General features: G+C 35.4%; 1 protein-coding gene across 1 annotated transcript in view; it reads right to left on the bottom strand.

Moving 5' to 3' along the window:
• LOC127837553 (serine/threonine-protein kinase BRSK2-like) overlaps positions 1–27,677 on the bottom strand; it is a 92,351-nt gene that overhangs the window by 47,971 nt on the left and 16,703 nt on the right. Inside the window, exons 3-7 of the mRNA XM_052364790.1 lie at positions 23,944–24,038; positions 20,492–20,577; positions 17,092–17,232; positions 14,182–14,298; positions 10,376–10,409 (exon numbers count right to left, since the gene is read on the bottom strand). Coding sequence (XP_052220750.1) covers positions 10,376–10,409; positions 14,182–14,298; positions 17,092–17,232; positions 20,492–20,577; positions 23,944–24,038 — 473 coding nt within the window. The remainder of the gene's footprint in view (positions 1–10,375; positions 10,410–14,181; positions 14,299–17,091; positions 17,233–20,491; positions 20,578–23,943; positions 24,039–27,677) is intronic.

Below are 27,677 nucleotides of genomic sequence, written 5' to 3'. Positions count from 1 at the left end.
GGTGTATTGAATAACACTATGCAACAGCATGTAAAATCAACAATGCACACAAATGTCATTGCAGTTGCAAGCAGTGGGCACACATCTTTGATTTAACACCATTCATTAATGAAAATCCACCAAGTATGATCAAAACAGCTAAAAGTTTCATCAGCATACAAACAGTTACCTTTGTGCTGCAAAATTCTGAACTTTTACACATAATTATACACAAATTGTACATTATATGTACCAATTAATTTTGATTATCAGCAAAAATCATCCAATTAGGCGTCTAAAACTAGACAACAACACTAATTTGCTTCGCGCAATTACCATATTGCTCTGTTAAGGTTGAGGTGTGGCAGTTCTATATATGGATATATACAGGTTTCCTCAAATATCCGCACTATAAATACACAATTTTTAGTATCTCAAGTATAAATAGGCTTCAGATTTCAATTGAATATTCATAAGGGCCAAGATAAATACATTGAATAATACCATAAAAAGATTTTCATGCACAATAGTTACGTAAATAAACAAACATAACTATCAGGTTTTCCTTGCTTTCTATTAACAGTTTATGACAATTTGCATTCCATGCAACATTACATGCGACTTTGTCCAAATGTGACTCATTAAGTATCATGAACAACATGCAACACCACCCACATGTATGAGTTCAGTAAAGGTGGGTTCCCACTGCCGATCCGATCAACTCGATCATCCCGATCATCAAAATCTTTCCGATTTCCGCTCAATCATCTCGACCTATACGCGAGCCCTATACGATCTCAGCTTGACCAAGTGGACCTCAGCTTGATGGCCACCAGATCTTCACACGACCAGATCATGATGGTCGTACTACAGTCGTACGAAATCGCGAACGGTTGTGTATTGAAACTTCGAGAATCAAAACTTCAAACAATGTTGTTCACTAATCACTTTAATCATTATGGAAATTGATGAATTACAGTTGTGGGCCAGACGGTAAGAGCTCCAGAGAGACAGTGCCATGGCTGTATTAGAGTTAGAGGAGAAGGTAGCCGCCCAGGTTCGTAGGCGTAGGCGGCCATGATGGAGGGAAGTGTGGGTTAAGCTGTGGCTTACGCGACCGCCACTTCATGGACAATATGAGCAACTACTACAGGAGCTCAACAGAGAAGACCCAAAAGGGTACCACTAGTTTTACTAGTTTTAGAAGTATCAGTCGCCTTTTTACCCTTTCTTGGCATCTTTGGATGTTTACTCGTCCGATTCTAAGAAGGTAATGAGAGACAAGCATGACGTTTTGCACGTGAGTTTTGTTTTAGTGACATGAGCTCGTGTATGGTCGAATAGCAATCGGGAAGTGATCGTGTACGGTTGAGTAGCCGTCGCGTAGCAGTCTTGTAAATCTGTACATCAAATCGAATAGAGGTCGAGTGGATCATTTTGCGATCTAAAATAACTCGGGTAGAGGTTGAGCGGATCGGGTACAGATCGTGTAAAAGATGTCAATTCGATAGCCACACGATTGCTTCCCGATCAACTGGATCCTCTACTCGACTAATACACGACCACTTCCCGAGCGCTTCTCGATCCATTTCCTACTCGACTGCTACTCGATATTTTTTAACATGTAAAAAAATATCAGGTAGGAAGCCCAACCAATGCCGAACTACCCAACCGCCCCTGACCACTCATGCGGACCAAACCAGATCAGCACCCGACCGCTTGGTCGGGCTTGATCAAGTTGATCTGATCGGCAGTGGGAACCCAGCTTAATGCATTAGTGGTCACAATAGGACCCAGCCACAGACAAACCAATATTATTACCATCAACAGAAAGGTCAAACAAGTTATCTTTGATTCTTTGTTCAATATTTGAGCTTACTGGCTCCTAAATGTTGTTTACTAGTAATTACATGCATTTACAGTTATGCTTCTAATTATACATGGCCAACTTCAGTGCTTGGAAACACATACATCTGGTATCATAATACAATGTACAGTATACAGTTCCTTTTAACTTTTTTAAAAAGCTAGATGCAAATTGACTCTCATGCCAACAAAATAATTCTGCATGTAGTAATTTGTAATGTGTTAATTATGTTTATCAAAAATATATACATATACATTTGTTTCAAAATGTGAACACAAAATAAACTCTGCTATGTTGTATTTATCTTGCTATTATATATACTTGCTTATTCAGTTCATTGTTTGTCCAATTTTGTTTACTTCATACCTAGACTGAATGGTGTAAAAAAACACCTGTGCTTTTAATAGACATTACTATTCCCTAATATTACAAAACAAAATATTGCCACATTAAAATGGGATGATGAATAAAACACAATTTAAATTGAACTAGATCTTCGTCAGAGACATGACGAATACCCCCACATGCTGCATTGACACAGAATATTTTGCATGTTGTCTTTACAAAAAACAGCGGACACCATGCTCAATGTTCAAAGCGCACTAAGTGACCTCGTGACCTAGTTTTTGACCCTGAATGGCCCATGTTCGAACTTGACCTACACATCATCTAGATACAACTTCTGACCAAGTGTGGTGAAGATCAGATGAAAACTATTTGAATAAGAGAGCAGACACCATGCTGAATGTTTAAAATGTACTAAGTGACCTAGTTTTTTACCTGGCATGACCCATATTCGAACTTGACCTATCCATCATCTAGATACAACTTCTGACCAAGTTTGGTGAAGAGCAGATGAAAACTACTTGAATTAAAGAGCGGACACCATGCTCAATGTATAAAACGCACTAAGTGACCTGTGACCTAGTTTTTGACCTGCCATGACCCATGTTCGAACTTGGCCTAGACATCATCTAGATACAAGTATTCTCATATTTTATAATATCAAAATAAATGATAACTATGCGCAAGAGTACCCACTTAGTCGCCGTATGTATTCTGGTAATTGTTGTTTTTCTTATATTTCTATAGTTTTCTCAAACATTCAGGAACAATAAGCAATGAAAATTGTACATCCTCTGAACATACTTTATTTTGACGTGTTTGCTATTCAAGACGACAAACAACGAAATAAATACAACATATTTTGCTTGATAACATGCTTAGAATATTTCGTACAAGGTTTTGCACGTTGTTAAAGCTTTTATAGATCTGTTGCAAGGAATTTTGAAAATAGTACATCGTCTGAACGTTTTTTGTTTGAGTACATCGTCTGAACGGTTTTGAGTACATCATCTGAACTGCTTCTGTTTTTACTTTTAACGCGATATTTATCATATTAAAATTGTAATAACATCTGTGATCAGCCAATAACTTTATTTATGGCGCTTAAGTATTCTTTTAATTTTACTACAAAATTAATAGACAAAGAAATCCTTAATGTCCATCTGTGAACGCATGTTTATTCGATGTGTTAAAAATGTATTTGCTGTTATATTGTCAACTGTATGCTATTATATCTTTAAATTTCAGAACTGAGATCAGATTGTACTACACAAGGTCCAAGAAGACTTTACTATATATGCCAACAGCAAATCGAATCTGGTAATATTCTACAAATCGATGGGCAAATAAATTAAGCCATCAATATGAAGTGGACAAATTACACTGCATTGCTTTTGATTGTTTCATATTGAGAAATAAACAACAGTGAACGGAATGAAACAAGCTTCAGTGAGGGCAATTTTATAACTGCACTACAATGACCACGAATATTTGCGCTAAGATACAGCTGGCTTGGTTTGGACACGTCACCAGGCACGAATCTTTGTGCAAGACTGTTCTCCAGGGCACATTAGAGGGAGGTTGACGCCGAGGCCGTAAGAATAAAAGCTGGATGGATACTGTAAGAGTGGACATCCCTTTCCATGGATGAATTACTATAAGTAGCACACATCAGACTAGACTGGAGGAGGATGTCTGTATTGCTGTCCCTCATTTCCCCCCAAAAGCCGAAACGATCAAGGGATTGATGAGAAAATTATCACCCTGATATGACTTTAATAAATCTTGAGAATGACTGTGAGAAAGAATTTATTTAAACTAACAGTCATATATTTGAATTGGTGAACATGCCAATCTATGTACTGTATATGTGCATAATATTTACCTCTCTGACTATGACAAAACCAATATAAAGTACTGGAAATTTAGTTAAGTGCAAATAAAAATTACATTTGTTTCATAAATTATATAACGTTAAGTTTCTTATTTTTAGCTCACCTGAGCACAAGGTGCTCATGGTGTGCTTTTAGGATCACCATTTGTCCTTAATGCGTCGTCAACATTTTTCCTTGTTAACACTCTAAAGGTAACATTTATTGCTTGATTGTCATGAAACTTGGTAAGAAAAGTTGTCCCAATGATATCTTTGTCGTGTTCGAAACTGGGTCACACCAGGTCAAAACCTAGGTTACTTGGTCAAAATAAAGAAAAAGATTGTGAACACTAGAATTCACAGTTCAATTTTCTTGAAACTTGGTCAAAACGTATGTCTTAATGATATATCAGCTTTCGTTGAAAATGGTTCAGGCTCGTTGAAAAAGATGGCCGCCAGGGGGCATATTTGCTCACATGGCTCTAGTAAAATCTTTTAAACACTCTAGAAGTCACATTTATACTTCAATCTTCATGAAACTTGGTTGTTATGACACCTCGGCTGAATTCAAAAATTATAACAATCCGCTGAAAAACATGGTCACTAGGGAGCGGGGCAAAAAACATGGTCACTAGGGAGCGGGGCAGTTTACCTTGTATGGCTATTGCAAAACCTTGTTAACACTATCGTTTAAAAAAAAATCTTGCTGCACTGATGTTGTCTATTGGAACTTGTATCTGACAATGTAGAAAATATCCTAAGCACTAATTGTAATGCACCACATGCTGAAGTGTAAAAATGCATAATTTCAGCATTGCGCTAGGCTATCAACAGCAGTATATTCTGACAGGAAGACATTTTCATGTACCGGGTATAATAGATATAAAATAGATAATAGATATAAAAGTCCTCAAAATGCTTTTATCCAGTAAATTCCTCTTGAAGCGTCATAACTTGTGTAAAGTGTATTTGCTGTTATTTCCTAATGTCTTATATCTGCCCCCCCCCCCTCCATCAAATTGGGCACGTGTCCGGTAGAAGTTATTTTATCAGTTATTTAGCTATTCGAATCAATTAAATATTTTACTTCCTGCTTGTGGCCACTTCTAACCCCAGTCAAGATTAAATAACACATACATGTATTCGAGGGCCTCTATATGATGCTTCATATAAAATATAACACTAGGTCATAATGACTTCTTTATTAACATTAAATTTTATTTCATGACATAACATTAACATAATTTGTATTTGGCATAAAATAGCACAAAGCATTCTTAAAGCATTTGGAAAATCTATAACAATTCATAAAATTGGTATTAAAATGAGGTGGTAGAATCTGAGAAGAGTTAATATATGAGATGTAGATATACAACTATTTCATATCTTAGATACATCAGTACAAACGATTTTATGAATATGTATCAAGTTAAATTGTCTGCTTGTGTTGAAGTATTCTCATAGCTTTGAGATTCACACGATATTGATTCCACTTAACTGTTCGCTTTTCGTTTTGACTTATCCATTGTTAATCTTCAGAAGTTAATCTGATTCAGTAGCGTCATGAATGTCACGGCATATTTTTTCACAAGATGGCTGCTGCTCAAAAAGAGCTCTTGCAGAAATGCTTCTTTTTTGCTCGCTTTTTGGGTGTAGATACTTTATACACTGGTGAACGAAATGGTGACTAAATAGGCGTTAACACAGGTGTAATTTGTTGCAGACAAACTCCAGTGTGACATGCAGCTGACGAAATGCATTTTGGTGTAACTTATTGTATTGTTTGGGATGTTTTCAAGCGCTTTCTCTTCAAACGATGTAGCGATCTACTTGACTTTTTGCACATTCTTTAATTAAAAAAACCCAGCTATATATAACGGACATCTAGCTATATCAACTTATTTGATGACATCAATTTTTTATCTTCACAAAAATAATTATATATCGATTACCACATACACTTCAACACCATTATTTCAAACACCGATAATCCGAAGTCACCGTTATTTCGAAGTATTTTTCGGGTCTCGATTTTTGTTTTTCTTTGTTTAATGTAAAATTTCATTGTTAATCCGAACTTCGTTAAACCGAAGAAATCATTAATTCAAAGTGATTCTGTCGGTCCCAACAATAAAATTCGCACCTAATTATCAATCTTTAATCCGAAGTCAAAACTGCAAAACACTAAGCGTAAGTTCACACCTTTGTATAAAGCTGATAATTACACTTTGTCGTCTGCGCGTAGCAAATAGCAGATGAATTTGGTGTTCTGGCAAACACACTGTCAACATGGCTCTAAAAAGGTTCTGATACTTTGTGCTATTAATTATATTTTATATTTTCTGTAATAAGAGAAAAATAAAAAAGAAGAAAAATAATTGTTTAATAGTAGCGTGTAACCGAACCATGCAAAGTCCATAGCATTTTATTTTTCGAGAATCAAAAAAGTCTTCTGTCAAATGTTTTTTTCGAATTATCATTAATCCGAAGTTTTTTTTACGGTCCCGACGACTTCGAAATATAGGTGTTGAAGTGTATATGTAATTCAGATTAAGATTTACATTTAATATTATATACTACTTATATTATTGAAGCTTGACAAAAATCACCACAAGCTCAGAGCTGCCACTGTTTGAGCCTAGCATTATATTTTTAATAAGCACTCACATGTGCCAAGTATGTAAAAAGAAATGTTAAGTTCAGTTTAGTTTTACTGCAAACTACATTTGGTCTTTTAAATATAAATATGTGAAAAGCCAAGGATCTTTCGTCCAAATGACAGGCCTCGTATTACATTATTGTCATGCCTTTATATATATATATATATATATATATATATATATATATATATATATATATATATATATATATATATATATATATATATAAATAACAACCTTTTCCGAGTGTGACTTGTATTTAATTTAATTAATTTAATTTAATAAAATTAAACACTATGTAAACATGTAAAATAACACAGGATTTTGTGTATTCTGATCATAGAACGGATCGAACGTCTTTTGGACAAAAATCGCTTGGCTGATCACAGATGTTATTACAATTTTATTATGATAAACATCGCATTATAAGTAAAAACAGAAGCAGATCAGATGATGTACTCAAAACCGTTCAGACAATGTACGCAAACAAAAAACGTTCAGACTGTGTACTTTTTTCCAAATTCCTCACCACAGATCTATAAAAGCTTAAACAACGTGCAAAACCTTGTACGAAATATTCAAAGCATGTTATCAAGCTAAATATGTTGTATTTATTTCGTTGTTTGTCGTCTTGAATAGCAAACACGTCAAAATAAAGTATGTTCAGAGGATGTACAATTTTCATTGTCTTTTGTGCCTGAATGTTTGAGAAAACTACAGAAATCTAAGAAAAACGACAATTACCAGAGTACATAAGGCGACTAAGCGGGTACTCTGCGCATAATTATCATTTATTTTGATATTATAAAATATGAGAATACCTTGATTTTCGTCATTAAGCTTTTTCCGCCATTTTGTGCGTACAATGTACTTTTGTGATCATGTGATTCCCCGCAGTGCTTTATGCACATAGTCATGCATTAAACCCCTTTTTCACAGAGCACAGCCTCAATATCTAAAATCAAGATCTGAATGTTAATTTTTTTGTTAACAAAGATGCTTGAAATTTATTTTGAGAAAAACATGCAACAAAATATATTAATGCACAGTATATTAAATTGCATTCAAAATTTAAAGATATTTATAAAAAGATAAAGAAATGTTTGATAATGTTTCTATATGTAAAAACATAGCTACACAATTTACACTTAGCAAAAGACTTATCGGATTAATGAGTGAAATGCTTTAAAAAATCTGACCGTGCAGTTGGAAATCTTTTTACATTAATTAATATCACAGAAATACTCTTAAATATACCAGGCAGGATACTTAAACTAAATGAGATATTGTAGATAATAAACAAAACGCTAAGTATATGTTGGATAAATTTAACATTGCTTGATTGTTTATAAGATCTTCATCATATAACTGCTGTTTTGAGCAATTTTCCAGAACAGTTTTTAAATTCACAAATTATTAAAAATAATTACTGAAAAGCATGTTTTAGTTGATCTAAGTCTTGCATTAGAGGCTTGATTTAATTCAGCTGTTAGCACTCAGGTATTAACAATTGAAGTTACGAACTAAATTATACGGTGATGATGGATTTTGACACCTATCCTGTGTTCTTGAAAACCCTAGGAATCAGAAAATGTTCGTAATAAGGGGATGATAAAGGATGACACATACTGTTCCGAATTGAAACCCTTTTTTAACTACAATAAAAAGTGGTTATTGGAATAGAAAAAATATGTCAAACATTTTTTATTATTTGAATGATCCTTGCCTTTCCTAATGTAATTAAAGACAAGAGGGCCAAGATGGCCCTAGTTCGCTCACCTGAGAGGAGTCGGTTCATTCAATCTTTACAAAATGTCAAACTTTACCTAGATATTGTCCTGACAAACATCCTGGTCAAGTTTCATCATTATTGAACCAAAACTCTGGCGCATGGAGTGTTTTTATTTTTGTAAGATTTGACTTGGTTACCTATATTTTGAGTTGACCCCCCTAACCAAACATCAAACTTCGCTTACAAAAATAAATATGACCAAGATTCATAAAATCTAAAACAAAATTGTGACCTCTAGAGTGTTTACAAGGATTTTGTATAATATAATGAAAATTTGGACAATCTAAGGGCAATAATTATGGCATTTATTATGTGATTTTGCTCATTATCAAACTTGACTGAGATCTTTCAGCAACTTTGATAAAGAATGCTTGAGAAATGTGAATGCTAGAGTGTTTACAAACCAAATGTGAACGGACGGCAGACAAAGACCAATCCTAAAACCTCACCTGAGCAATCAGGTGAGCTAAAAGTGTGTTTCACCGATCTGAGCCATTTTTCAAATTGTCAGAGAAATACAAAAATCAATGTATTGGCTAAGTTTCACGATGATAAGGCAAAAAAATGTGACTTCTATAGTGTTTGATCACAAGGTTTCTCTCTAGTCACGGAAAACTGCCCCACCCCCCCTGGCGGCCATGTTTTTTTACCGATCGGGACCATTTGCAAACTCATCTGAGATATATAAAACCAATCATTTCACCAAGTTTCATGATGATTGGGAAAATGATGTGACGTCTAGAGTGTTCACAAGCTTTTTTTACACTATAAATATAAGAAAACTGCCCCCCCCACCAGCAGCCATGTCAACTAACCAGAACCATTTTTGAACTCAACTCTTGTATCAAGGAAACAAATGTTTTGACCAAATTTCATGAAAATTGGGCCAAAAATGTGACTTCTGGAGTGTTCACATGTTTTCACTATATACACATAGAGAAAAATGCCCCGCCCACTGGTGCCCATGTTTTTTTACCGATCTGGACCATTTTCAATCTCGTCCGAGATATCAATAAAACCAATGTTTTTACCAACTACAAGGTTTCTCTATAGCCAAATAAGGAAAACTGCCCCGCCCACTGGCGGCAATGTTTGTCAACGGACTGGAACCACTTTTGAAAGCAACCAACATATCATTAAGGCAAACATTTTGACAAAGTTACATGAAGATTGGGCATGAAATGTGACTTCTACAGTGTTTACAAGGTTTTTCTATTTTTTTGACCTACATGTAGTGACCTAGTTTTTGACCCAGCATGACCCAGTTACGAATTCGATCGAGATATCATTGGGTCAAATCTTCTGACCAAGTTTCATGAGGATCGGACAATCAATGTGGCCTCTAGAGTGTTTATGAACAAATGTGGATGGACAGACGACGGACAGACAGACGACGGAAAAAGACCGGTCACAAAAGTTCACTTGAACAATCAGGTGAGCTAAAAAAATCAAATACATCATGACCATAGTATTCTTTGAGCTTTGTAAAGATCAACAATGCAACTATAAAATGACTATTATTTTTCTTAATAAGCTCTCTTAAAACATTCAAAAACACAAACCGTGAAAACAATTTTGAGTTAATATATTTAAATTTATGTTAATTTATTTGGCCAATCAATAGTATTGATTTACAATCAATCATCAGAAAGATAACATAATGCTGCTTTGAATCAAAATAAAACAAAGCTGTGACCATTATTTTCTGATAAGATGACAAACCTTAGTGATAAAACCATAAAATGAACAACATTCAATGCACTAAAAAAATGCAGCACACATAAAACATAAGAATGTAGCAGCCTTTAAGCATTCTTTGTAAAAAAAACAAAAATCACGCAACAATATCGAGATCTTACCCTAATCACTTCTGGACAAGCATAGTGGGGAGACCTGAGGAAAACCAAGCACACCATGATTGTTTTGTTTTGATACAATTTAATTGACCTATGGATGTGTTGCTTTAAATGAGTATTCCTGACAAATTTGCTTTGGCTTCAATGTAATCAAGAATATCTTTATAAGCCTTAGACTTTAGATTCAATCAAGCCTAAATGACCCGCATCATGAGAAAATTGGTCTCATGCCAAATGTGACCTGGGTGGCCCCTGAGCGGGACAGGAGGCAACCTGTCTTCTATAAAGTCACACTAGGTTTTGTGGTTTCATTAGCAGGCAGATGAGCTCCTGACCTATGCTGGCCTCGTAAGGCAAGACCCATTTTCGCATAATGCAGCTCAAGTAAGCAGGTTTTAAATGTATATAAGTCAATTAGAAGAAAAGGTGAGGATATAATAGCTCTAGGATCTAGCTAAATACACAGTATTATATTTGCAAATCAATTGTACAATGAACACTCAAAATGTACATGCACAAACCATTTATGTTAACAAAATGTGTTTAAAACAGATTTTGTTTCATTTTTGTGCAATCGGAAGTAAAAGGTAATTCAGCATCTTCATTAATGCATTTGTAAATTCAGGATAAATATCAAATTAATTTTAAATTAAAAATATTTGCAGAAAAGTTTGTGGACTTGCAGAGGAAACAAAAGGTGATTGCTGCATTTTTACAGTCATTTTTTTAAATACAAGCATATAAGTTCAAAAGGAAGCAGTAGCAGAAAAACTAATTATTCTTTATCAAATTTCCAGGGTAGATACATAATGAAGCCACATCATGCAAAAATGGGTCATATTCCATTTGCAGCCAGCTTAGTTCTAGACCAGCCACCACATGCATGCAGTCTGGTCGAGAACTACCCTGTCTAGAAGGTCGCAACACAAACATTCATGGTCTCATTAGCTTTCAGGGTGGCTTCTGACTAAATTGCGTGATAAAGCAGACCAGTCTTGAGCTACGCTGGCCACCAATGGCATAAGACCCATTTTCGCTTGATTTGGCTAAATTGTCATTGATATCCTTACTGCATCTTAACAGATTTACAGATTGGACCAAAATCAAAAATATTATAACATTTCAAAGAGGTTGAAAACTGTATGACTGTGTTACTGTGTTAAAAATTGACAAGTCCACCTATAAAGTTTTCCAACCATGCGGATATACGCCAAATACAGTTTTCCTATACCAGCATTACTTGTCTCTGACCTTTGACCTGAGAATTTGTTATATTTTCACTACACCAAGAAACGGCATATTAAAGAAACTTAATTGCAAGTAAACCAATATAAGAGTTTTCAAACAGCGCACGAACATCACAGTTCTTTTATTACAGCAATATAATAACAAGAGTTCCGCGGTCGGAGATGACCGCATTGAAGCCGGATTTTTGATTTAAATGACAGGAAAGTACCTTTCGTGTTTTTGTCAATGCAATACTTAAATTACTGAAATATTGTTCAAAGGTCAAAATGAAATGTAAGACTCTAGGTCTAAGCATACCAAAGTATTAACAACTTTAACATATTTACATCCAAGGTCACAGTGACCTCGACCTTCAAATGAATGACCTTGAAATGACCAGTGGTCATCTAAGTGTGCTTGCAAACCTTTACGTCAAGTTTGAGATTCTAGGTCCAAGCATACCAAAGTTACAACAATTTTAACATTTTAACATTTAAGTTCACAGTGACCTTGACCTTCAAATGAATGACATTGAAATGAATGACCTTGAAATGACCAGTGGTCATCTAAGTGTGCTTGCAAACCTTTACGTCAAGTTTGAGATTCTAGGTCCAAGCATACCAAAGTTATAACAATTTTAACAATTTAACATTGAAGGTCACAGTGACCTTGACCTTCAAATGAATGACATTGAAATGAGCAGTGGTGATCTTCTAGTACTGGCCAACCTTTATGTCAAGTTTGAAGACTCTAGGTACAAGCATACCAAAGTTATAACATGGAATAAGAACTTTAACATTTTTACCTACCAAAGTTATAAGAACTTTAACATTTTTACATTCAAGGTCACAGTGACCTTGACCTTAGAATGAATGACCTTGAAATGACCAGTGGTCATCTAAGTGTGCTTGCAAACCTTCATGTCAAGTTTGAAGACTCTATGTCCAAGCATACCAAAGTTATAACAATTTTAACATTTTAACATTTAAGGTCACAGTGACCTTGACCTTCAAATGAATGACATTGAAATGACCAGTGGTCATCTTCTAGTACTGGCCAATCTTTATTTCAAGTTTGAAGACTCTAGGTACAAGCATACCAAAGTTATAACATGAAATAAGAACTTTAACATTTTTACATTCAAGGTCACAGTGACCTTGACCTTCAAATGAATGACCTTGAAATGTCCAGTGGTTACTTACTAGTTCTGGCCAACCTTCATGTCAAGTTTCAAGACTCTAGGTCCAAGCATACCAAAGTTATAACAACTTTAACATTTTTACATTCAAGGTCACAGTGACCTTGACCTTCAAATGAATGACCTTGAAATGTCCAGTGGTTACTTACTAGTTCTGGCCAACCTTCATGTCAAGTTTCAAGACTCTAGGTCCAAGCATACCAAAGTTATAACAACTTTAACATTTTTATATTGAAGGTCACAGTGACCTTCACCTTCAAATGAATGACCTTGAAATGACCAGTGGTCATCTGTTAATCCTGGCCAACCTTCATGTCAAGTTTGAAGACTCTAGGTCCAAGCATACCAAAGTTATACCATGAAATAAGAACTTTAACATTTTTACATTCAAGGTCACAGTGACCTTGACCTTCAAATGAATGACCTTGAAATGACCAGTGGTTACTAACTAGTTATGGCCAACCTTCATGTCAAGTTTCAAGACTCTAGGTCCAAGCATACCAAAGTTATAAGAACTTTAACATTTTTTATATTGAAGGTCACAGTGACCTTGACCTTCAAATGAATGACCTTGAAATGACCAGTGGTCATCTGTTTATCCTGGCCAACCTTCATGTCAAGTTTGAAGACTCTAGGTCCAAGCATACCAAAGTTATACCATGAAATAAGAACTTTAACATTTTCGAGCACGCCGCCACCCCGCCCGCCCGCCCGCCCCCCCGCCCGCCCGCCCCCCCGCCCGCCCGACAACATCAATCTATAAGCCGAGATTTTTTCGAAAAAAATCCGGCTAAATATGCACAAACTCAAATTGTCCACTATGACCTTGACAAGTGAGTGGCATGGTTGTTGCAAGCCACACATCAAAGCGTTATAACAATCATTTGTGCATTGTTTAAAAATCCTGCCATGGACAAAAACATTTTGGGCTGAAAACGTAAATGTACTTTCACAATATCCATGTAAGGAATATGAGAAAACTTTAAATGTCTACCACTCTACCCTGACGTTTATCTTGAAGACAGGGACATGGTTTTGCACAGGACATGTCGTCTTGATATGATGCTCATTTGTGCTAATTTATTTGGAAATCCATTCATGCAAAACAAAGTTATGCGCAAGACAAGAACGGTCCTACACATAATAATTATATGCAGGCATACACACAGGGACAGGTGTAACAATGGCTTTGACCATTATCACACTAGGGGTATTAACCGTATTATAAATAAGTTTCGCTCTAAATCATTGATATACATGGAGTACAAATTTAATACACATTTAACAAGATTTTACTAGAATCACTGTTCAAAGAAGTGACAATGATTATCATAAGAGTTCTCCAGCACCAGTAACATATGCGCTGATCTTAGCAGTCACATACCCACAGCTGGTTTCCAACATTGACCCCTCCACTTGAAGGGATGCCATCCCAAAGTCTGCCACCCGGATATTGTTCTTCTCATCTAGAAGCAAATTCTCAGGCTTCAGGTCTCTGTGGCTGAAGAAAACAGGGGAGACAACTGGGATTTGTTTACTTCTTCAGTAAGCAACAGTAAATAATCACAAGTTAGACATTAAACCTGAGCATTCTGATTTTTCATGTCCATGTGACTCTAGAAAGTTTGGAAACCTAGGATTTACTAAATCTTTTTGTAGGGTTTGTTTGGTAAATAATTATAACTTTTACTGAAAACCGCACTATTATTGCAACTAATTAGCAAATTTCTACCCAAAATGAAAAGATCAGTAAGAAAATGCAATTTTCACTTAATACTCGATCAATATTGCACTCAATTAGCATATTTCTCCCACAACCAGTAACTCATTGTAAATTTCACTTCAGATACTTTTTGCATTCTTTTAATTATGTATAACCCCAAAACCATAGACCATTCTCTAGCTTCTGAACATGACATACAAGCAGATAATATCAGAGGAATACTGCCAATGTAAACATGAAGCATGTCATCTTACTCAGAACAACAGAAAACAGAAAGTAACAGGGAACAATTGACAGACTCAGACAAGAGTGAGTCAGTTTAATTTATTCAGGCAAAAAATGTTCTTAGTCAGAATCTTAAAAGTCATTTCAAGTGACAGATGCTCATAAATGTAAATGCATATGCTCAGGGAGACACCTTTGCTGGAAATTAGAAATATTTACAAATCACCAATTTTTAACACATATGTATGCTATATTAATTTATTTTCATTTCCATCTTTATTCACTGCAGGGATATACTTGACTGAATTATAAAGTACAAATTATATTAGCTTCTGTTGTTTTATCTTATTGTTCGTTGTTTTTATTTCCATGCATATTTGCTTGTTTTTTGTGTTTTATCTTGTTTTTTACTACTTTGTTTATTTTTTGAGGGGCTTTTCTTTTCTCCTGCTTCTGTCATCTAGAAATTGGTAAAATATGCCAAGCAAACAAATGATTATGCAATCCTATTATTGCTCAAGACCAAGATCTTATAAAAGATTCAATGTGAAGATGAGATTACCAATAAATGCACATCCATAATGCATTCTCACTGTACTTTATAATAAACAAGGGACAAAATTGTCACAAAACCAGGTTTTCATTGTGAAAAAAAATCTGATAAAGGGAGACAACTCAAACTGAACTTTTGAAATGAACAAAGAAAATTAACCCCCTTTGTAAGTTTGTTTTAAAATAAATCTATTTTTAGTCGTGGCGACCTTGACATTGGAGATATGCACATGAATTTATTTTTTTTGACCTTTGACCATGAAGGATGACCTTGACCTTTCACCACTAAAAATGTGCAGCTTCATAAGATACACATGCATGGCAAATATCAAGTTGCTATCTTCAATATTGCAAAAGTTATGAGCAACGTTAAAGTTTTCGGACGGACACACGGACGGACGGACGGACGGTCAAAATTTGTGTGCGTATGGAAAGGCGTTGTCCATATACACATGCATACCAAATATGAAGGTTATATCTCAAGGGACATTTATGGCCATTTTTGACCTTTGAACTCAAAGTGTGACCTTGACCTTGGAGATATTGACGTAATTATTTCGCGCGACACACCGTCCAATGATGGTGAACAAATGTGCCAAATGATTTTAAAATCTGACAATGAACGACATAGTTATGGCTCGGACAAGCTCATTTATGGCCATTTTTGACCTTTGAACTCAAAGTGTGCCCTTGACCTTGGAGATATCGACGTAATTATTTCGCGCGACACACCGTCCAATGATGGTGAACAAATGTGCCAAATGATTTTAAAATCTGACAATGAACGACATAGTTATGGCCCGGACAAGCTTGTTCCGCCCGCCCGCCAGCCAGCCCGCCAGCCAGCCAGCCAGCCAGCCCGCCCGCATTCGCCAATCTAATAACCAGTTTTTTCCTTCGGAAAACCTGGTTAAATATGAATCTGCCACACTTAAAAATATGCAAATGATGTCTGACAAAAAATATGAATCTGCCACACTTAAAAATTTGCAAATGACGTCTGACAAAAGAGAATATTCACAGCACAAGGATACAATGACAGTGTATTTTAATTTGGTTTGTCTTCGTTACATCTGGAGACAAGAGAGACTAAGGATGGTAAAGTCCAAAGCTTTTGTGCAAACAAAATTATTAAACATATTTTTTGTACGCATAAGTATGAGTATTTGTCAATGTAATTAAAAGACCCATAATCATGGCATAATTAACATGCAAAGTTCTCAACACCATTGTTCCACTCTCGATAAATCTCCCTTTTTTGTTAATTATAATTGTTAGGCAAATGTTATGGGTGTTACCACAAATATTAACTTGTCAATTATTGAAATGTAAACCCCATTAGGTCTTTTACCAAGATCGACATTCCTTGATCTCCTAATTGGATTGATATGAGATTGTTCATATGAACCACATGGCTTCCAAACTTATATACAAACACATGTTTCCCTTATTTCATTTAGAATCTCTTGGCACGGTATCTATCAAACTGTGTATCTGATATAAAGGATTATAAAACCAAAAATAAAATGATTCTTTTTTGCTATTGAACAAGCACAAAACACTTTTAATGAATATGCCACAGGTAAATTCAACTGTGACAGTCAGTTAAAAAAGCAGTTAAAAGACGCTTCTTATGGAATAACTCACACCGAGAATTCTAATAAAACCAACATTCTTGTGAATATCTTTGACTCGATCATAAAATGTGGAAAAACAGATGCAATTAAATAAAATGTTCATGACAATCTATACAGTACAAAACAGCTTATATTCTTAAAAATGCCAATCGCTTACCATATATTGTGGCTGTGGCAGAAATCTAGTGCGGAGATGATTTGTCTGAAGAACCTTCGAGCCTCCTTGGGAGTGAGTCTTCCCTTTTTAACCAGGTAGTCGAAGAGTTCCCCACCTGAGACGTGCTCGAGCACCAGATATCTGATAATATCAATGCAATTATATTAACTTATATACAGTCCAAACGTGCAGATATCTTGACATTCACAAGGCTTAGCTTCAGTAAGAGCTGGATATTAAAACCCCCTGTCTAGTGGAGTGTTTTAACATCATGCACATGATTTGAACAAATAATAGAAGCTAGAGGAAAACTAAACTTTGCTACACAACAAATATCAAACCAATGACACTTGGGGTTTCAGAAGTTTATCAACATTTAAGTTTATCACCATTTACTTCACAAATCTTTGTAAATTATTTGAATCCTGGAGTGTTTTCCTTAACTGGCATAGTTGCGTTCACCCTAAGTTACTAACAGCAGAACATAAAATATACTATATTAAAGAAGTAATAACATGATTATACCAGAGGAGCCAAAACATTACCACCTAGTCTAACAATTAATCAAAGGGTAAAACAACATTATAAGCCAACATTTTCATTTCAGGACAGAAAAGAAATCATGAAACAGAAAAGCTTATGGACTATCTTCTACAGCAGAAGTTCTGTTTTTTAAGCCTTTTGTAATCTTCAAGGCTCCTAAATTATGCTCCATATGGCTAAGAAACGACCATACATTAACCCAGCACTATTACAAATTGATTTCATTGTGCTTCAAGTCATTCTGTATCTCTGAAACTGACAACTGCCTCTAGATAAGTGGGAAATTTTGACTTCAATAGATGAGAATATCTCAACAATTACACACATAAATCAACAAATTGATTCTTTTACTAGCTTTTTACATTAATGGAAAGTTTCATCATTAATGTTTGTAGATGAAATACTTTCCCCTATAAACAGTCAATCTTGTTTTAAGAGACAACAAAAGGGAGTTACCAAAAGTGGTCTCTTTATGAAATGATCTTTAATTTAAAAAAACATTCTGGAAAACAAGAGGGCCTGAAAGGCCCAAAGTCGCTCACCTGAGATTCAAAGGAACTGACCTGTTCTGTGCAGCTAAAAATCATTAGAACAAATGTTCTAACCAACTTTCATTAATAGTGAAAACCCTAGCGCCACGTTTTTCAACAGATCGGATCCATTTTCATACACATCCAAGATATCATTAATACAAATATTCTGATCAAGTTTCATGAAGATTGGACAATAAATGTGACTTTAAGAGTGTTCATAAATTTTTTAAATAGCCATAAAAGGAACAAGAGCTGTCTCCATCGGAAAACATATGCCCCAAAAAAACGCTTTTTCGAAACCTAAATGTAAATTTCAAAACCTTAACGCGGACCCTAAGTTCAAGGTCAAGGTCAAAGGACTCAAAATTTGTGTGAGCATGGAAAGGCCTTGTCCATATACACATGCATACCTAATATGAAGGTTACATCTGAGTCAACATAGAAGTTATGAGCATTTTTCGAGTGGAAATGCAATTTTTTGATGATTCAAGGGCCGTAACTCAGAAGTGCCTGGGTAATTTTTGCCGATTATCGAACATAACCTCGATTTTATTGCCTTACACATTTTAATGAAGTTTGGTGAAGAAGCGATGACAATTGCTGGAGTTATTGAGCGGAAACGAGAAAAAACTCACATTTTCGATGATTCAAGGGCCGTTACTCAGGGGTGTCTAGGTCAATTTGGTTGATTATCGAACTTGACCTAGATCTTATGACTTTACACATTTTCATGAAGTGTGGCAAAGATCCTATGACATTTGCTTGAGTTATTGAGCGGAAACAAGAACAATAGGGCCTGAAAGGCCCAAAGTCGCTCACCTGAGATAACAAGATATTATTGGGACAAATCTTCTGACCAAGTTTCATGAAGATCAGAAAATAAATGTGGCCTCTAGAGTGTTAACAAGGTTTTACTATAGCTATATAAGGGAAAATGCCCCGACCCCTGGCAGCCATGTTTTTCAACCAACGGCATAATTTTTAACTCGTCCAAGATATTATCGGGATGAATCTTCTGACCAAGTTTCATGAAGATCGGACAGTAAATGTGGCCTCTAGAGTATTAACAAGATTTTACTATGCCATATTAGGAAAAATGCCCTGCCCCTTGGAAACCATGTTTTTCAAGCAAACAAAATTATTTTCCAACTCATTCAAGATATCATTAAGACCAATCTTCTGACAAAATTTCATGAAGATTGGAAAATAAATGTGACCTCTAGAGAGTTAACAAGGTTTTACTATAGCCATATAAGGAAAAATTCCCCGCCCCCTGGTGGCCATGTTTTTAAAGCAACCAATACTATTTCTAACTCATCCAAGATATCATTGGGACAAATCTTCTGACCAAGTTTCATGATGATTGGAAAATAAATGTGACCTCTAGAGTGTTAACAAGGTTTTACTATAGCCATATAAGGAAAAATGCCCCGCCCCCGTGGAGGCCATGTTTTTCAACCAACCGGCATCATTTTTTAACACGTCCAAGATATTATTGGGATGAATCTTCTGACCGAGTTTCATAAAGATTGGACTATAAATGTGGCCTCTAGAGTATTAACAAGATTTTACAATAGCCATATAAGGAAAAATGCCCCGCCCCTTGGCAGCCATGTTTTTCAAGCAAACATAACCATTTTCGAACTCATCCAAGATATCAATGTGACCAATCTTCTGACGAAATTTCATGAAGATTGGACAATAAATGTGCCCTCTAGAGAGTTAACAAGGCAAATGTTAACGTTGCACCACGCACAACGGACAAAAGGCGATCCCAAAAGCTCACCATGAGCATGTTGTTCTCAGGTGAGCTAAAAAAAAAAAATTTTACAATGATTCAAGGACCGTAACTCGGGATTGTCTGGGTCAATTTAGCGGATTATCGAACTTGACCTAGATTTTATGGCCTCACACATTTTTGTGAAGTTAGGTGAAGATCCTATGACATTTGCTCGAGGTATTGAGCGGAAATGAGAAAACCCCCAATTTTAAGATGATTCAAGGGCTGTAACCCAGGAGTGTCTGGGTCAATTAGGCCGATTGTTGAACTTGACCTAGATGTTATTGCCTTACACATTTTCATGAAGTTTGGTGAAGATCTGATGACAATTGCTCGAGTTATTGAGCGGAAACGAGAATTATTTTTTTTACAATGATTCAAGGGCCACAACTCAAGTGTCTCGGTCAATTTGGCCGATTATCGACCTTCTTTAAGTTGAAGACAAACAAAGCATGAGAGACAACAAACTACACAGTATACATGACATCTAAATAACTTACCATGAGCACTTTATGCTCAGGAGAGCTAAAAAGGTTATACTTACAAGTATTTTTTGTTTTCATAGACATCAAACAACCCAAGGACATGAGGGTGTTCTATCAGCTTCATGATTGCGATTTCCCTCTCAACCTGAAACACAACATCCTCTTGGCGATGAAAAAAAGACAAATTGTTATGTACCAGTTTCTGTTGAACACAAATTGTGTATTTATTAGTACCGATCGCCGTGGCCTAGAGGATGAGGCGTCTGCCTCACGATCGGGAGGTCAAAGGTTCGAGCCCAATTGGGAGCGTATGTCGAAGGATGGATGTTTGTCATGGGACTTATTCCAATATGGCCGGCTCGTGAGCCGCGAGCGTTAAACATGAATGGTTTCCGACTTCTATCCGCCTGGCGCCTGGTTTAGTGATAGGAGTTGGGAGGTACATAGTATACACGCAAAGGTGTCTCATAAGCCAAATTGGCTGGCCCTTTCAATAGGGGTGACACTATTATAAAAAAGATCTGTTTGTTCCATGAACAGACTGTGACCTCACTAAATTTCTGATATGAACAATAGACTGATTTAAAACTATTTTGTGTAAAGTGCAGTTTGTTAGCACTAGTATGTGAAAAGCAAAGAATGTGTTAGCAATAGTTTGTGTCAAGTACAGACTGTGTGATCACTAGTTAGTGCACATTACATACTATGTTAGTATTAATTTGTGTCAAGTAAAAATTGTGTTATAACAAGTGTCTATCAAGTACAGACTGTGTGAGCACTAGTTTGTGAGAAGTACAAACTGTGTGAGCACCAGATTGTGTCAAGTACCGACTCTTTTAACATTGTTACTGTCAAGTAAATGTAGTTTTAGCACTTGATAGTGCCAAGTACAGACGGTGTCAGCACTAGTTAGTACCAAGTACAGATGGTGTCAGCACTTGTTAGTACCAAGTACAGACGGTGTTAGCACTAGTTATCGTCAGGTACAGACTGTTTGTACTTTTTCCTCAACTGAAAATTCCATTCATTCCTGTAGGAATCAACTTCAGAGAGCCACTTTCAATTTCATTTTTATTTGTCCCTCCACACGCAAATACTTTAGTATCATAACCCATGGGAAGAAACTTAATGTTTTTAAAAAGTACATAATTATGTACTCCGTTATCAAATGCAAAAAATGTGCGTATTTCAAAGTTAATAAAGTCCTTTCTGAGCCAAATGGTACATTATGTGCGTTCCAAAAGTGTGCCCCAGCACTCCAACTTAATTAACTCACAAGACTCACAAAAAATGGGACAAATTTTGAATTATAGTTGCAATATCCAGGTATTTTGTTGTTATTAAAAGAGTTTTTAATTTTGTTGTGGTCTTGTGTTGTGGGGGTAAGCTGGAGTACCAGCTAGAAGCGAGTGTACCAACTGCTCATCTAGCCAAACATCTAAATGCAAAGAAACAACAGTGACGATATTATATATATATATATATATATATATATATATATATATATATATATATATATATATATATATATATATATATATATATATATATATATATATATATATATATATATATATATATATATATTTATTTATTTATTTATCACATGCTATACCCTGTTTCCCATGTAAAACAACCATTACATATTTTTTTTTATTACACATGTGTAATACAACATTTTTTAGCGTTTTCAATGGCTTAGTTTTCGTTTATTGACCAATTCCATTTTGTTATTTTGCTGAAATGACGTTGCAACGTCAAATGACATCACGAAATGTAAACAACATTCGGGATTTAGCATTATGTTTGTGTAAATATTTATTTAATTTGCTCATTTAAAAGCATATATATATGTTGAACATTGAAATGAACTGTCATAGTTTACCGCGACCAAATTAGGGTATTTCCGTTGATACAAAAAAAAACGGAGTCATATTTGTGTACCGAATAACAAGAGCAAATTGTTGTTTGATAAGTAAAGGATCTGAATTTATGCACAGAATGTCTTAAAAAAGAATTTCATCCATAACAGAAGCCTTGAAACCAGACACCATTTGCAGAAAAAGGAGTTTATCATTGCATCTTTTATCTGTTAAACAGGCCCCCTATAGTGGCCATCACTCACGATTCAAGTTGGCACATGACTGTGTTAAAGAGGTGCATTTTTCAATGATTCTCTAGATCTCGAATTTGAGTGGAAATAGTCGCTACAACCACTTACGCCCCAAAAAACATCCACTTTCTGATTGATTCTGGACAAATTGAGAGATCACCATACAGGGCTTAAAAAATCCGTACCGTCCTGAAGAACCCGGAACTATTCGAGCCGTGCTGTAAAAGCAATAGTTTGTGTAAATAAAACACTGTGTTAGAGCTAGTTTGTGTTAAGTACAGACTGCTAATACACCTATAAATGTCAAGTATACATTGATTTTGTGAGCACTAGTTTGTGTCAATGACAGAGTGTGTGAAAGTGTGATGTAAAGAAAGAGCTACAGTTTGTGGCACATTCACACTGTGTGACCACCAGTTTAAATTAATTTTTACTGATCTTATGGGTGTCAGTTTTGTGTCCATAGGAGATTCAATGCTTACATAACTGTAATAGAGTGCTTAAGCAACACATGATGTGGCCAAAGGAAATGGCATGCCAGTCATTGTCTCAAACTGAATGCATTAAACTAAAGCATTCTGAAGACCTGTGTGTAGATACCAGCTAGTCTCCTACAGAATCAACAGCAAGCCATTTATTTACCAATTTCTGGCTGGCCTTTACAGAAGGAAAATTTATGCAGAGATGAGGATAAGATGCTGATTTGATTCCACAATCAAATCTTATTGATACTGATGCATATGAAATTTGGTTCTGCAAATGATGACGCAAAGTTGGTGAGTTAAGCGAGGCAAAAATGTCTGAACCAGGGAAAAATCTAGAAAACATTGCAAGGACAGGCAAAATGACCATGAGAAAAATGGTAAAATATCTTTAGGATGTTGGTGGCATTCAATCATAAGACATTCAGTTTGATTTGTCTTTTACTTATTTCATATGCATTAGTCATAATTGATCTAAAGGCCAATATTTTAAAGAAGAAAATAACATGGCCTTGACATTTGCATCAGGCAGTATGAAGTCAAAAGTAGAAAAAGAGCACCGCATAACGGGTGCCATGATTGGCTGTGGGTGCAGTTTTGAATAAATGGAAGCTTGTCAGATTTTTTGATTTTTTTTAGACGTCACAGTGACCTTGACCTTTGACCTCGTGACCCCAAAATTGGTGTGGTGTGTAGAACTCATCAAGGTGCATCTACATTTGAAGTTTCAAAGTTGTAGGTAGAAGCACTTCGATTTTAGAGCAAAATGTAAAGGTTTTAGCATGACGCGGACCTCGGACGATGAGCTGGCTATGAAAATACCTCGGGTTTTCTTCGAAAACAGCTGAGCTAAAAATGCATGGTAATCAGATGTGACAGCAAATAATTCAAGCCTGATGTTTTGTTGTGCACATACCTTCATTAATACTGATTCACTGAGCTTCTCTCTGTTTACAATTTTGATGGCCACTCGTTTCCCACTCACACAATGTATGCCTAGCTTTACCAGACCTGGAAAATAGAAATATCCAAACACATACAAATTGCATGTTTAGAAAAGCAGAAACTGTGTCAGTATTGTGTACAAAATCTTTCTTAACAAATTAAATTTGGAAAAGCGTTTTCATTTTTATTTTAAAAGAAACTGTTTAATGCTAACCAAGCAGCAACATTGCAATAATATTATGAAATCACCAGGATCTACACCCTAATTGCCATCTTTCTGGTTAAAGCTTATTACAGTACACACCTCAAAATAAACAAATGGGCCATTTATGACATTCAGTGCTCACCTGAGTTTACAGACACACATAATTTCAGACTTTACCTGGTGATCTAGTTTTTTGACTCCGATTGACATAGATTCTAACATGAATTTCATATTGTCAGAATAAACATTCTGACTAAGTTACATCCAGACTGTGTCATTTAAGTGGCCTTCTCAAAGAAGCCATCTGGTGACCAAGTTTTTGTATGCATGTGACCCAGATTCTAGGACTAGATATTGTCCAGATAAGCATTTTGACCTGGTTTCATCAAGACTGAGCCATAAATGTGGCCTCTTGAGTTGTAAGTCTTTTCAAAGATTTTGCCTCAGGTGACCTAGTTTTGGGACTAACATGATAAAGATCAAAACTTGGCTTAAATAGTGTCCAGATAAACATTCTGAACAAGTTGAGTGTTGAGAACAAATCTCACGAAGATTGAGTCATAATTATGGTTTCAAGAGTGGTAACAAGGTTTTTATAGGTTTGATATTGTGACCTAGTTTTTGGTCGCATGTGAACCAGATTAAAACTTGGCCTTTATGATACCTAGATAAAAACTCTTAACAAGTTTAATCAAAATTGGATGAAACATGCGGTAGAGCAGTAAAATTTGATGAAACATTGGAAACTGCACACCACCCAACATATGGTGATCACAATAGCTCGCCTTGAGCACATTGTGCTGAAAACAGTAAGAAAGCACATTAATTAAGCTCAAACTAATACAAGGAGATTGAAAATGAAGACATCTACCAAGGTTCTAAATTGTAAACATATTTTTGCTTTAATGATTATCAGGTTCTGTTTTCTTGCACAGAAATAATTATGCTGGCCACTTATTAGGTGCACTGAGTAAACTCTCCAAGCAGATCTATTATTAATGAGTTTCCATGCAGGTTATTGGCCTTCTGATGGGTAAACATCAATAAAGGTGCTGGAAAACCAGCCATCTCTGACAATAAGAATAATACGATATCATCAATATCATCCTTTCTTTTAAACCAATACTGTCGACACTAATAAACATTCAAGTAGCAATATGTTATTTCAATGAAGTCCGTTCTATCAAGCTTTTTGTCCAAACAACTTCCCACTTCTATAATTTTTTCAAAGAACATTGTTAACAAAATTGGCAAACACGGCAGTATGTAATTTCAATACTGTTCTCTCTCCTCATCTAGCTCCAAACAGCTTCCCACTATTACCAGGAGAAATCAGCTTCTCTCACAATTTATTCAATACCAATAGGCTAACCATTTATTAGGATTGATCATGTATTGATTGCTAGCAGAAATGAACAGATTTCTTCAAGTGATCATTTATTTGCATGTGTTCACTTCCAGCAGTATATAGCCAATAATTATTATGATTTCAAGAACTATTATCTTATTAATCACTCTTTGAAAAGTACTTCTGAAACTTTGCCAAAAATATCAAGACTAAAATTTGAGAAATACAAGCAATCATCTGTTAACACTAACACTTTTTAACAATATGGACGAAAAATTGAATTCCCAGGGAAACTTGTGCCAGTAACAGTAGGTCTTTGAATGAATGCTTTTCAAAACATCAAAACTATTTCAGAAATAATGCACAAATTATCATTTGACATGGCTTCGGGATATCTTAGGTTTGCTCTTAAATATTCGGATATCATCGCAGAAAATTTACATGGAAGATCTTGTGATACAAAAAATAAAAACGAGCATTTTGCATCTTTAATCTTTGTTACCATACCACATCTAGCATTGAAATTTTGGCTATTGCTCTAAGGAACACTGATTTTTGATTAGTTAACTTTATTTTGAAAAATATTTTATGAAATATTTGTTTCTTTTGAGTATTTGCGAATACAAAAAAAGCAAATAAACAAGAGATGTATTTGTCAGAAACACAATGCCCCCAATGCGCCGCTTTGAATTATTATTTTTTTACCTTTGACCTTGAAGGATGACCTTGACCTTTAAAAATGTGCAGCTCCATGAGATACACATGCATGCCAACTATCAAGTTGCTATCATCAATATTGCAAAAGTTATGACCAAGGTTAAAGTTTTAAGACACATACAATGACAGACAGACGGACGGACAGACAGACAGGCCAAAAACCATATACCCGCGATCTTTCGATCTTGGGGGAATAAAAACAGAGAAACAATTATCTGTCTGTAAAATATCCAGTATCATGTGTGAAGGTGTTGTCATTGGACATGGAAATGCTATCAACAAATTAGCATATTGACACCATACTGAATGTGTGAGAACTAGGTCCCATACAGACCTTTAATTATGTATTGCTAATGGAATTGCTGTGAAATAGGGGTTTGATGCATAAAATATTGATGATATCGGTGATAAATGATAGAGATATATTTTGTGAATTAGGCATGTTACAATATAAATAATTCATATCACAATATGATGCAATTTCCTGAAATAAAGTGGAAACTCTAAACTGGACTCATCTTCATGTCAGAAACAAGAGATGTGTTTGTCAGAAACATAATGCCCCCCTTTAGCGCCGCTTTGAAATAAAATTTCAATATATCAATTGGCAGGTTTGGAAATTATCTCCCTTTTAAAGCATATTACTTCCCTTGGATATGTTTTTTTTACCTTTAACCTAGAAGGATGACGTTGAAAGTTTTGGTTAAAGTTTTGGGACAGACAGACACTGGGACACATACAATAACAGACAGGCCAAAAACAATATAACCCCGATCTTTCGATCCGGGGCAGAAAAAGGGCTGATCCTGTTGTTTTTTTCACTGAATATTCATGTGCAAAGGAATCTCATGAATACCACAATCGTCTGCATTCAAAATACAGTAAATTTGTATGACATACTTGAATCCTTATTACCAAGCATAAACTAACCTATCAAAAAAGGTCTGTATTTTTGCTTTATGCACCTTTGACAATTGCAACAATTGTGTGTACTGAGGACTAAACTGTCAATACATTTATCACACTTAAAAAACAATCAAAATTTAACAAGATCACAGACAGAAAAATGCACATTCTCAAAAATGGACATAATGGCAGGCCAATGTTTGTTTGAATGATTATCAAACTTCACAGCCATTTAGAGGCAAAAGCATATGAGAAAAATGTATGTTTGAAAATTGCTGAAACTGCAAATTTTGCTTTTTTTATATATAAACAAGGTGTGATAACTCTAAAATGTCTCACACGATTTAGCTGGTTATTGAAGCTTGTCTGAGTGTCGAGAGAGTGAATATGCAGAATGTTGTATTCTTTAAATAAATAAGGAGAAAAAACTGTAAAGTATTAATACATTTTAATGTTTTAGATTTTGTCAAATGTTTCCACCAGTGTTAAACTAGGATGTCCTATCTCAGATGAAGCATGTATAAAGAGA

This window comes from Dreissena polymorpha, chromosome 1 (genome assembly GCF_020536995.1).
Source record: "Dreissena polymorpha isolate Duluth1 chromosome 1, UMN_Dpol_1.0, whole genome shotgun sequence".
NCBI classification, from domain to species: Eukaryota; Metazoa; Mollusca; class Bivalvia; order Myida; family Dreissenidae; genus Dreissena; species Dreissena polymorpha.
Note: the sequence above shows the minus strand (reverse complement) of the source record. Positions and strands in the feature narration are given on the sequence as shown.